The sequence below is a fragment of the Tuber melanosporum genome, assembly GCF_000151645.1.
Source record: "Tuber melanosporum whole genome shotgun sequence assembly, scaffold_19, strain Mel28".
Lineage (NCBI taxonomy): Eukaryota > Fungi > Ascomycota > Pezizomycetes > Pezizales > Tuberaceae > Tuber > Tuber melanosporum.
In genome coordinates, this window is record NW_003298852.1 from 958,501 (window position 1) to 973,504 (window position 15,004).

Sequence of the window (15,004 nt, forward strand, 5' to 3'; positions counted from 1 at the left end):
TACTTATTACTTTAACAAATATAAAACACCCTTACGATCTTTACCTTTATTGCAACTTTATCGTTACCCCAAGGAAGGAGCTTTACCAAGAAGAGTTAGAGAAAGCTTACGATAGGCGGTCTCGGTTGAACACAAGGGTCTTGTACTATCAGTAACGTAGGCAGAGGCCTAGAGCTATCGTAAGAAAAAGAGAAGAAGAAAGACAGGAAGAGAAGTATCGTTCCCCGTCGCCAAGCACTAACTATCCAAAGAGGGATCGTTATATTACAAAGCGTCACCTAGTGTGACGCCAAACGATACAAGACGGCATCCTTCAACCCAGACAGGGAAGGAGATATTGACATAGATGATCAAAATCTTAATCTAGGAGGATTCAGCGACGTCCTAGATCACGTCTCAGCAGAACCCTCGAGAGCAGCGAGCCCAGTAACCCCAGAGAAAGGATCACCAGTCGATAGCTCTTCTGCTGGAACGCCACGACCCGAGAGAATGTCGGGATCCGCAGTACCATGGCCACCGGCCCCAGCCGCTCCGGCACCAGGAACCAGCATACTTGGAATGACTGAAAATCAGTTTCAGGCATTTCTTGCAGCTACGCGAAATACAGGGCAAGGAAATGTCCAACGACCAAAAGCAAAGGAGCCCGACACATACGAAGGAGCTGAAGATAAGCTACGAATATTCTTAGCGCAATGCAAGGGATATTTTGCAGTTAAGGGATACGGAGATCACTATGATGAAATTAAGATTCCATATGTGGAATCTCTACTCAGAGGACTCGCGGGACAATGGATCATGCCCTTCCAAGATGGACGGAAACAGAGGGAATGGGTCACGTACGAAGAGTTCAAGGTGACACTCTTTGAACAATTTGGAGACCCCAACGCCAAAGAAACAGCAAGACGAAAGTTAGAAAAACTCCAGCAAGGAAAACAAACGTTCTCAGCATACTGGAATGAATGTCGACTGTTGGAATACGAGGCTGAGTTTGATGATGCGACTCTCTACATCATCCTCCTGAGAAACTGCAGTGAGAGACTCCGAGAGGCATGGGAAATCTCTGACCTGCACTATACAACAGCTGAACGATTTGCAAGATCGGCAATCGACAAAGAAAGCAAATTAAACATGGTTCGGAGCAACTCGGAAAATACTATAGCACATAGGGTGGTCCAATCATCCAGGAATGTGGACGCGGACCTTCAAACCGCAAGCACCTCGAGGAGAAAGTCGAGCATTACCACCAGACGAACCGATGGAATTAGACAAGTCAAGAGCAGGGCCTGCTCTGAATCTGTCTAAGGAAGAATACGCCAGAAGGATGAATGGGAAATTATGCCTAAGGTGTGGAAAAGCAGGGCATCAGATACGAGAATGCAGAAGCCGACTGGACAACGGATACCAGGGAAATAGAGCTACTGGAAATAATCGTTTCCAAAATCAGAAAAGAAGCAACATCCGCGAAATGATAGCAGAGGATTCACCGGCGGAAAACGAAGAGGGTCCCCAGTAAATGGTGGTCTGGGAGACCCAAGATGTGGACCTGGAAAACCCATCAAATTAGCGAACTACTACACAGCACTACACATGCAAAGAGGAGAAGAAGATGGAGATCATGTGATGATCAAAATGAAGATATACAACAGAGAAAGCGAAGAAACAACAATATATGCAATGCTCGACTCGGGGGCCACTGAAGACTTCATCGACAAAGAAATATGCGACAAATACGGCATCCACACCAAACAAGCGAAGAAAGCAAGACAGGTCTACTTAGCGGATGGAAAGCCAAGCACTATGGGTTCTATAACCCATACAGCGACAGTACCTATGGACATGGACAGCCATAGGGAAACGGCAACCTTTCAAGTGGCAGATCTGAAGAACCAGGTGATAGTCCTAGGGATGCCATGGGTACGGAAGCATAATCCGACGATCGATTGGAACGAGAACAAGATGACCTTTACAAGCGAACTATGTGCGACACAATGTCTCAACAGTTCACCTGTGGTCTACTCAATACCGATACGAGAAGTGGAGGAAGAAACTTTGCTTGCAAAGTTTGCCGAGATGCGGCAAGACAAGAGGGTCCAGATACAAAGACTGGACCAAGAGGCAAAAGTGCCTACCAAGGGTTCCAAAGGGGCAGCAGGACACGACCTATATGCCAACGAAGGAATCAAGATACCGGCGAATGGGCAGGCAACGATAGCGACGGGAATAGCCATTGGACTCCCAGAAGGCACCTATGGACGAATAGCACTCCGCAGTGGTCTAGCAGTTAAACACCGACTCATGACCATGGCAGGGGTGATCGACGTCGACTATACCGGTGAAATCAAAGTGGTCCTGGCCAACCTAGCTCAAGAGGACTACCAAGTCCAGAAAGGCGATCGAATCGCACAGTTGATAATCGAAAAAATCACCAAAGAGGATCTGCATGAAGTAGATCAACTGGAAGAAATCATAAGAGGAAACAAGGGATTTGGAAGTACGGACCAAAACCAGCTCGATACAACAAAAAGAATTGAGATCAAAGAGATCACAGTACAAACCTTTGGATGATATTATCGAAGAGGAGATACAACAGGAATTCTCAAATGGACATATAAAGACGAAAAAGTGGTTCTAGCAAAAATCAACATTAGCACAGAGCTAGCAATCCAGGACAAGAAATATCAAAGCAAAAAAGGATGGAAAGAATTGGTTCCAAAAGAATATCACCAATTCACAAATCTATTCCAAGAAGAGGAAGCTACGGAGCTACCACCTCGAAGACCAGGAATCGACCACGAAATTCAGCTGGACAAAGACGAAAAAACGGGAAAGATAAAAGAGATTCCCTATAAGAAGTTATACCCCCTAGGGGAAGCAGAGCTCGAAGAACTTAGGAAGTACATCGAGCGAAACCTAAAAAGAGAATGGATCTGAGACTCTTTCGCGTCAGGAGTATCCCCAATACTATTCGTCAAAAAGAAAGACGGAAAAATGAGACTAGGCGTGGACTACAGAGCCCTCAATTCAGTTGCCAAGAAGGACCGATATCCACTACCCTTGATTGGGGAAGTACTGGACAGACTACGATCAGCAAAATACTTCAACAAACTCGACATCAAAGACGCATACCACAATATACGCATCAAGGCAGGAGACGAATGGAAGACTACATTCGCCTCAACATACGGAATGTTCGAATACTTGGTTATGCCCTTCGGGCTAACCAATGCACCGGCTTCATTCCAGAGATGGATCAACAAGGTACTTAATAAGTACCTCGACATATGTTGCATCGTATACTTGGATGATGTACTCATATACTCGGAAAACATACAACAACACCAAAAAGATATCAGCAATATCATGGCTGCAATACAAGAATCAGGAATGAAGATCAAACCAACAAAATGCGAATTCCATAAGGAAGAAACAGAATACCTTAGATTTATCATCAATCGAAGTGGGGTCAAGGTCGACCCTGTTAAAACAGCAGCCTTATGGGATTGGGCCAAACCAAACAACAAAACAGATATCCAATGCTTTATGGGATACTGCAACTTTTATCGAAGGTTCATAGAGGGGTTTAGCAGACTTGCAAAACCACTCTATAACCTAACGAAAAAAGACAAGAAATGGGAATGGGAAGAAACGGAACAAAAGGCATATGATGCAATACAAACGCATCTAACATCGGCACCCATATTGGTCCATTTCAACCCAAACCGAAGGACAATGATTGAAACGGACGCCTCAAAATATGTATGCTCAGGCATACTATCACAACAATGCTACGATGGAAAATGGAGGCCAGTGTCCTATCGATCCAAGACAATGACCCCTGCAGAGTGCAACTATGATGTTGCAAACAAAGAACTATTAGCAATAGTTCAAGCATTAAAAGAATGGAGAAGATACGTTTCGAACAACGACCATCCAGTCCGAGTTGTAACTGACTACAAGAACCTGGTGCCGTTCATGACTACGAAAGAACTGAACGACCACCAGATAAGATGGATGGAACACCTCAGCAAATACAACTTCAAAATCGAATACCGACCAGGCAAAGAAAGTGGAAAGCTAGATGCTCTCACAAGGATTGCAAGCGACAAACCACAAACGAAAGAAGACGAAAGGAACAAACAAAAATCACAGACCCTATTACCAAAAACCTACTTCGAGGCAATGGAGGTTATCCAATTCACATCAAAGGAAGAAAGAGGAATTGAGAATGCAAACAAGAAAGACAAAACAATCCAGGCAATAAGAGAAGACTTAGAAGAAGGAAAAAAGGAGATAAAAGGAATTGCACTGGGGTTATGCCAATGGAAGGACGGAAATATGTGGTACAATGGAAAACAATGGATCCCAGAAGAAGAGGAGATAAGAACAGACATCATACGACAACACCACGATATCCGAACAGCAGGACACGGAGGAACGGCTAAAACCACGGAATTCATCACGAGGTCATTCTATTGGCCAGGACTGCACGATGATGTCAAACGATATGTCAAAAACTGTGACATATGCCAGAGGACGAAGGCTAAATACGCACCATATGGATTGCTAAAATCAAACGAAGTCCCCGAACAACCATGGGAAACAATTACTATGGATTTCATCACGGACCTACCAACATCCGAAAATTGCGATAGCATCTTGGTCGTAGTGGATCGCCTGACCAAAATGAGTCATTTCATTCTCAGTCTTGAAAAGACATCAACACGAGGGATTTAATACAAACATTCTTCCGAGAGGTCTTTCGACTTCACGGCCTCCCAAAGAATATCATTACCGATCGAGGAACACTATTCACGTCGGCACTATGGAAGAAAGTAACTGGAGAAATAGGGATACAAAACAGAATGAGCACAGCGTTCCACCCACAAACGGATGGACAAACGGAACAGATAAATGCGATACTCGAACAATATTTAAGGACCTATATCAACTATCAGCAAGATGATTGGTACAAGCTGTTATCTATGGCCGAATTCGCATACAACAATGGAAAGCAAGAAACAATTGGCACGACACTCTTTTTCGCAAATTACTGACAACATCCACAAAGTCAGACCACATATCGTACGATTAATGATGTGATACCGGATAAAACCGATATGGGGAAACTACACGAAACATTACAATACGAAATGAGTCAAGCACAACAACGACAGAAGAAACAATACGATAAGCACCGAAGACCAGATCCGAACATACGACCAGGAGATATGGTATGGCTAACACCACGCAATATTCATACAACGCGACTATCAAAGAAATTGGACTACAAGAAAATAGGACCATTTCGGATACTGGAAAAAGTGCGCAGCCGAGCTTATAAACTCGACCTTCCCCCCTCAATGCGAATACACAATACATTCCACATCTCACTCCTCAAACTACACAACGACAATAAGTTTCCTTCACAAACACTTATTCCTCCCCCTCCGATCGAACTCGACGGAGAACCAGAATACAAGCTCGACAAAATAGTCGATTCCCCCTTCTTCCATGGTCACCTCCAATACCGAGCCAAGTGGACAGGATATTCTCCTAAATACGATAAAACTTGGTACTTCGCACACAACTTCGAAAACGCACAAGATGCCATCTCAACCTTCCACCAGCGATACCCTGGCAAGCCTGGCCCAGGTGACGATCACGTTCAACCAAGACAAAGGAGAGGGAAAGACTCCCGCGCCGTTGCAGCAACACGAGGGCTGGGGCGATAGCTCCCGCCATACCACACCCACCAGCCCCGAATACTCATTCATGGGGCCAACCGACGAAGAACTCAAGGAAAGGGAAAGACAAGCACAGCATAACGCCATGTCGTAGACGGTATGCTACGATAACGGTTGCCAAATACACTTTGGCGCCAAGGAAGGCTCGGGATGGTTCCCGAGGGAATGTCGAAAGCGTGGCCCACGCCCAGACCACGTCCTGAAGCATTGGCAACAATGCTTGAGAAATGGGTGCAGGATGCACAGGGCACAAAAAATATCTGTGGGATTCTACCCACAGAAGGATGGAAGCCGAAAAGAGTTGGAAGGAGAAGATGCCAGAAAGGCATGGGCCGCGAGGACGTGGTCTAAGGAGGAAGGGGCCCAAAATTCCTTGGCAGACACGGAACCGGATGTCAGGAGCCTACACAGGCAGATCTGGGGACTCCGAGAACAACTGGGCCAAGATGAAGCCACAATTTCGGTAAACGACAAAACGATCGCAGAGCTTCGACAGCTGAACGACAATCAGCGGCACACGATCGAGATGGCGAATCTGACTCTGGAATCGGTAAGGGTCAGATGGAGCACGGCAGACGAAAAGTTCCACAAGCTGACAAGGACCATGCGCTCGGCAGGACAGGAGCTATTGAAACTGGGAGAAAAAGCCTGATAGGACTCTGGCTTAGGGGGAGGGGAGCTAATGTCACGAACGTGGCTTAGCGAGGAAAGGGTTTTTCACGTGACACATGGTTATGTGTCACAGGTATGTTATTGTTTCACGCATATGACCTATTCGGGTTATATGATTAGTTATGTGTGGGATTTGTGATGCTTTCGCACATGGCTCAAGTATGAGTCATGGGACATGCGCCTGACGAGTATGCCTTACGAGTGTGCCTTACGGGCAAGCCTTGCGCATATGATTTATGTTTCACACATGTCCTCATTATGATGTCATGGGTTTCATGCATATGACTCAGTTGAGTCATATGACTTGTTTATTGTGTTATGATTGGTTTATGAGTTTCGCACATGACCTCGCTATGAGGTCATGGGTTTTGAGCATGTGATCACTTTGGTCATATGACTAGTTTGTTATGATTTAGTTTCGCACATGTGACCACTTTAGGTCACATGACTAAAGTTGGGAAGAACACTATATAAGGAGGCCAATGCGGCTGAGGAAGATAGGTTCTTCACGCTTTGTTCTAAGTACTTTTCCTACTTATTACTTTAACGAATATAAAACACCCTTACGATCTTTACCTTTATTGCAACTTTATCATTACGCCAAGGAAGGAGCTTTACCAAGAAGAGTTAGAGAAAGCTTACGATAGGCGTTCCCGGTAGAAGACAAGGGTCTTGTACTATCTGTAACGTAGGCAGAGGCCTAGAACTATCATAAGACAAAGAGAAGAAGAAAGACAGGAAGAGAAGTATCGTTCCCTGTCGCCAAGCACTAACTATCCAAAGAGGGATCGTTACACCTCTCAACTTAAGTTGTAGGTATTTTCAGTTATATTATTTTTAGATAAGAAATACAATATAAAATAGTATACCAATATATTCTCTAGATCTAGGTAATAATATTTTCAGGAATAGCATGATCTCCACAACCGAGTTTTGTGTTAACCAATAGCTCCTGTAGTGTATAAAATGGGACCAGGTTTTAAGGAGTTACTTACTATACTACAATTAGCCTCTAGGAATGTTTGATTTGATGAACTTATGAATTTATTAATGTTCCTCACTATGGTTTTACTTGATTGTTCTTCCTGGTCCAAAAAGAAAGCACTATTCTCATAATGTTATATTATATGCATCATACACCTACTAAGATATTACTTATGCACTGTGCCATGAATCCATGGTAGACCCTTGTATCCGGACACCTTGGCGCCAAGTCTCATACAGTGGGGGTGTCCAACAGCAACTCAGCCGCGATAGCAGAATAAACCTTTTAGAGAAGTATAGTATCATTCCTTACCTGTTAAAAAAGTTCATCCAAGAATTACATCATTACAGTACTCCAATCACCAAAAAATCTTTTACTTTATTTTTTTTAAAAAAAATTTTACCCTCTGGTGACACAAACTGAACTAGGACTCCTTCAACCGTTTTTCCTCACAAATAGAGACATCCCACGATGCGATGGGCAACGTAACGCAAGTTACAAGTTCTAAACGCTCTGCTCCATACCAAGCATCAAGAACCCCCCCCCAACACAGGGGGGGGCACTCGTGATGTCTGGCAAATTGTGTTCATATTACCGCCCGTCCCAATTTCGGACTTAAAAATATTCTGGCTCATTACTCCTGGCACGTGTGCTACCAGTACTCGAGTAGCACGAGTCAATCTCGCTATGTGCAACATTTCCTTGTTGTGTCACCCTGGCCGTGGGCTTAGATCGAGTGCTGAAGCTAGTGTATTGTGTGACGAGCTTAGTTCGTGCAAGTCTACCATCGAGGGCGGGGGTCGCATCTTTTTTTTCTTTTTTTCCTTGCTTTTGCTTTGCTGTGCTTTTCTGGCGGGCGGGCTGAGGCTGAGCCATGCGATTCGTGGAATTGTATCACATCAACCATTAAATTAGGCTGGGATTTATTTATTTAAAAGATATTTTTACTTGTATTATTATTTTGTGATCCACCTTTATCGGTTGTTGGCCAATACTAGTACGGTATGCTACCCTTACTCGGGTACCGGCTATTTCGCAGTTTAGGTCAAGTTGCAGTTGTCCCTGTGGCATAGACTACAGTACCGGTTCCCGAGATTTCGAGCAGCCCTAGTCCAGGCCTGTTAATTAAAAGAGAGTTTTTGCAGTACTGGTACCGGTACTTGAGTACTCGAACACAGTGACGCGAGAGGTGCAAGTATGAGAACAAGTATGAGTACGGGTGCGGTACTCGAGTCCAGATGATACAAGTACTTGAGTAAACCGGTTCAAGGGTCAGGAACAGAGCAGGGGTGTTGATGCTGAGTTTGGTCAAAGTTAGTCGTAAGTCTATGCTGCAACCAGCTTGTCTGAAAACACGAGCCTTCCATTGCCCAGAAAGAGCCTGGAGAAGGTTATTTCCCCAATAGATGTATTGAACAGGAGGCCAGGAATCTTTCAGGGTCATGTTTCTCGGGTGTACGAGTACCGTACCACAGCTACTGAAATTTTAGTTATGCATTGTATGAGTACAAGCACAATTATTTGATGCCTGACCCTTGCAGACTACGCTCTCTCTTGCCCCCTGATATCCCGCGGACCGTAGGGGTATTGACTCGTGCAGTGCTCATACTGTACTCGTACTAGTACGGTAGTATGATAGCTAAAGTACAGTAACAATACTTGTGCGTGTCAGGTGTCAGGTGTCGGCTTGGAAGATCCAGTGCTCAGAGTGCCCACGCCCGCGAGAATATTCTTCCGCAGCTCCGGGGAGGTCTTGATTTGGTTTTAGCCGTTGGTACAAGTCCCAGGCAAGAAGTATTCGGAAACAGAGGGCCCCGGTCATAGGCTGCAGGGATATTGGAAGATGCATGAATGTCTGTGTACAAGTATCATCCCGCCAGTCTCTTGACAATATCGACAAAAAGAAGAAGAAAATACCCAAATCATTGAGGTGTGCTTACAAGTACAAGTGTCGTACTTGTAATTTTTACAAGGCTGATGCAAGTGCGGTCAAGCAAGCAAGCGGGCGAACAGAATCCGGCCAGCCGCCACCAATGATAAAGAAAGACAAAAAGGGTTGCGGGAGACAACTCTTTGGCTCACGGCTCCCTATTTTTCGCGGATAGGTAAACGCGAGAGTGTTTTTTGTGTGCCGGTATCTGAACCGCAGGCATGATGCGAAGTGATTTGTGCGGGGAGAAGTAGTACCTCCCTAAAGAGACAATAGTCGAATTCATTCAGAGTTTGGAAAATTGCGTCCTGGACCTCGTGAGATAGAGGCGAATGGAATTCCATGAACATGTCTCTAGTTCCTGAAGGAATTGTGCCTTCCGATTCGTTTCAGGATTGTGTTGTGACGATTCGCCGACTTTGCAGGGCTCGTCGAACGAGAGCTCGCGTGCTGGTACCGGTACCATAGCGTACCGTACTCGAGTAGAATTGAAGCCCTCCGAGTTGGTCAAGGATTCGATTGGCTGCCACACTTCCTGTGCTCGAGTAGTGTGGACACTGTAGGGTCCTTTTTCTGAAGGTGGATGCCACTCTGTGCTGCGTTCGGTGTATTTTCTTTTTTCTTTCATCCTTTTTTTCTTTTTTTTTCTTTTTTTCTTTTTTCCATCCTTTCCTTTCTTTTCCCATTTCCATGGATAAATGGTAACCAATCAAAAGGACGCTTAGGCGGAACTGTAGACACAGCCCATAAGCCAAAATAGAAACCTCGACGCCCAAAAGCCCCGTTCAGGATCTTTTTCTTGAATCTCCATTCGCTCGTACTTATAGAGGCTGCAGTCGTTACAACATCCAGTCCTGCCTCTTACATCCTCGCCTTCACCTTTTCCCTCCCTTCACTCCCCTACTTCGCTCCAACCCTCCATCAAACCATCTTTGTTCCCATCACTCTCTCTACCTCTGGGTGCTATTGTCTTCAAACCCTAGTCAGTCGCTACGAATCACCCTCCCGGAACCCAAGCGCCTTCTCCCCGTTTCCTCTGACATACGCGTTTCGTCTGAAGAGAGAACCGCCAAAAAATAAAATAAAATAAAAAAACAGCCCTTTTTAGGCTTGGTGATTTCAAAAGGTAAATGTCTAGACGATAATTTCAAAAGGTTTCCACTTTGTCTTTTTTCTTGCCCATCATCGGTATTCCGGTTCTGTGCTCCATGATTTCCCTTTTTACTCCATATACCGGTACTCGCTATTCCCAAATCTCGTTATCATTTTCCGAATCCTTGTGGCTGGGATGTACGATTGTTGCATGTCGAGCTGTATGATAGGCTGTTCCAATTGCCCTTCCTCGTTGCGGGAACGAGAGCATTGCCCGGCCAACCCCCATTTGAAACTTTTTGCACTTGCTACAAGTACAAACTCCTCTTTTTTTTCACTCTTTTTTCCTTTTTTTTCCCACAGGTTGCTTGCATCCTTCCGCTGCTCTGTCTTTCTGGTTACCGTTGTGGTTGCTGGCCGGCTGGTCACTCACTCTCCTTGGTTGTTGGTTCTTGGTTGCTGGGGCCCTCTATTCGACGAGTATTGTCTAGCTTCCACGTCCTTCACTCAGCCGCCTTCCTTGATTGATGCTGCTCCCTTGCCCTCTGCTAACATAAAAGTCAACAGAGCCCCACACCCAACCTCCTCTCGATTTCTTCATTCAGTGTTTGAACAGACTTCTCGCGAACACTCAAGGTTTACCAAGGGAAAGACAAACAAATCTCTCCTCCCCCTCCTCCCCCTCCCTCCCCTTGCCCATACCTTCAATTGTCACTATCCATTACCATCTTATTTCTTCCCCTCTTCCTCCTGATAAGAACTTTGTCTGTTCCTATCAATCTTCACAAGACGATGTCTCGTCGTTCGCTTTCCCTCTTGAGTTCGTTGCTCTTTGTTCTGTTGCTCTTTACTCCCACCATCCTCGCGGACAGTGAGCAGCAGTTCCAAGAACTCGCAAGGGACGTCCCGCAGGACAGACTCCATGCAGCCCTTCACGACTACAATGGGGCTAAGTTCAAGCATGGTGTGTTCCCCGGCGACCGACCCGCTCTTGATGTCATCCACCGCGAACGGGCTGCTGATGCCACCCGTCTAGTCAAATTGGCGAAACGACAATCAAATACCACAACCACGAGCTCCCCCCCCAGCACCCCTCCCACTACCACTGCCCTCTCAGTCACTCCCACCTCTAGACCTTCGTCGGCTAGTCCGACAACGCGTCCGCCGACAACCACCCCCGAGCCAGCCACTACAGCACCCTCTGCCGCCCCCAAAAGAGGAACTACTTCCCTCACCTCAAGACTCACCAGGACCGTCACTGGTCCCGATGGCGTAGCCACTTTCACGGATGTCACCGTTGTTGTTGCTACGCCCACTGATGAGGCCGCTGCCGCACCAGAGGAGACCTCATCATCGACTGCGCCCCCTGGTTCGCCCGGGCTTCAGAACGTTGGATTGAGGGTTAGTGGAGGAGATAGTGCGATTGTAGCTGTTATTGCTGCATTGGGCTTCTTCATGCTATGAGGTGTTTATGTGGTGAAATGGGCATGGCTTTCTTTCGATTCTAACGGCCCATGAGCATTATATTTTTCTCTTCATCTTTCGTACGGATCTCCTCCCCTTCTCTTGTGAGGCGGAAGTTCTTTCGTTGAGATGGAACGGCTAGAATCTGGAGCCGGGGTACGTCCGGGATAATTGAGTTTAGAGGGGAAGGGTGGATTATCGGCCATCCTTGCAGCAGATTGTTTTGCATTGCGGTTACTCATTTGTACTCTTTTTTTCTTGCTGTTCTTTACTATTCCTCCCTTTAGTATGCATTTCTGGGTTGGACATCTCTTACTATAATGTCTTTTTTCTGCACATAAAGGCTCTGCTTCACGGTGTTTGTTTTAGCCATATCATACGTTTGAGGTGGTGTTTTTTTTCCCCCCCCTCATGCTTTAGGATTCAATTTAAAAGCAACAAAACATTGAATAACTTTGTGTTGCATAACTCGGAAAGTTTTTTTTTAGATTCTTTTTATTATACTTTTTGTGATCGCTCCCACCTCCAACGGGAGCACTCCCCCAATTCAGGCGACCAGTCCAGTTGATATACCTATATGGATTAATCCAGATACCCACCCTTCTTCCGCACAGTCATTATACGGTATTACCGCGGCGGGCTACGAATTGGCTCTCGCCCTTGCCCTTCCCCGTCAATGTGCATTACTATTACTCCAATCCGATGATTATTGATCTATGGTCCTTAGCCTATCGATCTTCACACCCCTTACCCCCCGTGATCGTCCGTCCACCCCACCACACAACAGACCCCCACCACCATCCGCCGTTGCCGGGAGAGGGAGTGAGTGGAAGGATAAGAAATTGTTCATCTGGAAGGAGGATATCTGGGTGAATACCGCGCGTAGTGTCTATTTTTAGAATATTAGGTGTTCACTTGTGGCCCTGTGATTGTGGGGCGGGTGGGTGTTTTTGTTTTACCCATCAGTTTCTTTGTGCCTTGCTGTGCTGGAGTGCGCTGTGAAGTGGCAATAGTCGGAGGGAATAACACTGTGAGAGGGGTTGGGAGTCACGGTGAGTGAGTGAGTTGTTGTGAGTTACTGGCATTGTGCCGGAATGGCCTACTGGGTAGAATATTGCGCCACGTGGAATCAGCTAGTCTTTGTCCGTCTGTCCGTCTGTCTGCCCGCCTTATAATTTTGTCTATGGTGGAGTATAGGTACGTACTCTACGAGTACAGTATAGTACAAGCGGCGTCGTGGACTGATAAGTATCATACCGATACAGTATCGGTATATGTTAGAACAATTATCATGGATCTGCCCTTAGCTCAGCTCGGACAGACACGGGAGGGGAGCGAACCACACGGTTGGATTTGTGGGCTGCTCGGGAGTGCGGATTGGAGGGGTGAGGTGATCCGTGACTCGCCTTTACCCTAAGGACTACTGTGCTCCTTAGAAAGGAGGGATTCTGTGCTGTGCTGCGCGAGCAGGGGAAAGATGTGAGTGGGGGGGCCGGTTCGATTAAAGTTATCATATTCTTCCCCGTCATTGGCACCGAGCGGTTTATTATTTGAAACGGCGGGCTTGAGGGAATGAAGGGAAGAAGGAGGCTTAACTTATGTATGACAATATTATCATAACCCCATGGGCTGCATTTTTCCCCCAGGTGAAGATACGAAGGTTTCGAGTGATGGGTTGTGCATGAGCACGTGATCTCGAAATTATGCTCTATGTCCGCCTTAACATCGACAATCCCCTAGTCTATGTGCTATCCGCACAATTCACCACCACCACCTCAACAACAAACACACACCAAAAACAAATGCCAACCGCAAAAACCCACCCTCGACGCACGGGTCCTACTTCCGCGATGCGCGCGATGGAGCCACACATATACACCGCAATCCTGGCAAGCACCTTCATCACCGCCTTTCCAAACCTGGTTTCTGACCCGGCGAGCACACTCCTGTGGACGCTCCCGGGACTAGCACTTTTGCAAGCAATCTATCAAGTCCGCTGCCTCCGCGTGCTGAAACCTGCTTCCCCGTCGGGGACGGGGAGGAAGGAGGGTATGGGCGTCAGCAGCAAGATAATTGTACCTCCCCCTCTCATCCCCACCACCGCATATATAGTTTATATAGCCGTGGCTAATTTTCTACCAGTCATCGTTCCTAACAACCCTCTTCGCAACAACGATCGGCACGGCAGCGCTCTACGTACTGCTCGTGCTCTTCGGTGCCCCTGTGACGACGCATGTACTCCCCACACTGCTGTGCGCGATGCATGCGTCGTTGCTGGCGGTTGCACCGTTGGTGTATAAGTATCGCCTCGAGGGCAGGATCTGGAGAGAGATTCTGGGAGGGAGGGCCGTTATCGAGGAGTGCTTCGCTGGTGCTGTCGGCATGTTGGTGGGTGCGTGGGTTGGGGCCGTGCCAATTCCTTTGGGTACGTTTTCTCTCGCTAATTGTTGGAGATGATTGTTTTCTTTTTCTTTTTCCTTTAAGGACGTGAGCTAATTGTGGAATTAGATTGGTGAGTTTAGTTTTTTTTTTCTCCGGAGGGAGGGGTTGGGGGGGATGGTGTGTATAGGTATGATGACGGTTTGACTGACTTGAGTTTATAGGGATCGTGAATGGCAGAAGTGGCCGGTTACTATTGTCACCGGGGCGTATATCGGATACACGGTTGGGAAAAGCTTGGGCTGGGCGTACTCCGGGAAGCGTTTGCCTTTGTAGCTTTTTCTTTTTCTTTCTTTCTTTATTCTTTCACACTGGTAGGTCACGAGCAAGCAAGCTTAATTCTGTTTAAAACTGCAAGAAAAAAAATTGTCAGTTGAGCAGGCAAGGAAAGCAATGAAGGTGGCTTTTTCCCCCCATTTAAAAATTATAATTTCTGTACCAAAATAATGTATTACTAGCTATCATATCACCGATAGGATTGACTTCTGGGGAAATAAGTCAATTGTTCCGTCCGGTGCACAATGTTGTGAAAGAGTAACTTGTGTCACAGCCCTTTCCACTCTGGGCACTTGGGCAAACCGAAAATGCAAGGGGTGTGTTTTACGCGCCTCATTCGCAACCTGTCCTCTTCACCGAAAAAAAAAATCCCCTCCCCCAAACCTTTCCCCCACAATTTCA

The 15,004-nt window shown here is 46.3% G+C and overlaps 2 protein-coding genes; both read left to right on the forward strand.

Moving 5' to 3' along the window:
• Window positions 1–11,180: 11,180 nt before the first annotated feature.
• GSTUM_00005431001 (uncharacterized protein) lies at window positions 11,181–12,340 on the forward strand. XM_002837490.2 has 2 exons: window positions 11,181–11,387; window positions 11,460–12,340. The coding sequence occupies exons 1-2, from the start codon at window positions 11,216–11,218 to the stop codon at window positions 11,885–11,887; spliced, it is 600 nt and encodes a 199-aa protein (XP_002837536.1). The 5' UTR covers window positions 11,181–11,215; the 3' UTR covers window positions 11,888–12,340.
• Window positions 12,341–12,829: 489 nt separating this feature from the next.
• On the forward strand, window positions 12,830–14,820 carry GSTUM_00005432001 (uncharacterized protein). XM_002837491.2 has 4 exons: window positions 12,830–13,084; window positions 13,153–13,962; window positions 14,030–14,316; window positions 14,491–14,820. The coding sequence occupies exons 2-4, from the start codon at window positions 13,690–13,692 to the stop codon at window positions 14,600–14,602; spliced, it is 672 nt and encodes a 223-aa protein (XP_002837537.1). The 5' UTR covers window positions 12,830–13,084; window positions 13,153–13,689; the 3' UTR covers window positions 14,603–14,820.
• The last annotated feature ends 184 nt before the right edge of the window (window positions 14,821–15,004 follow it).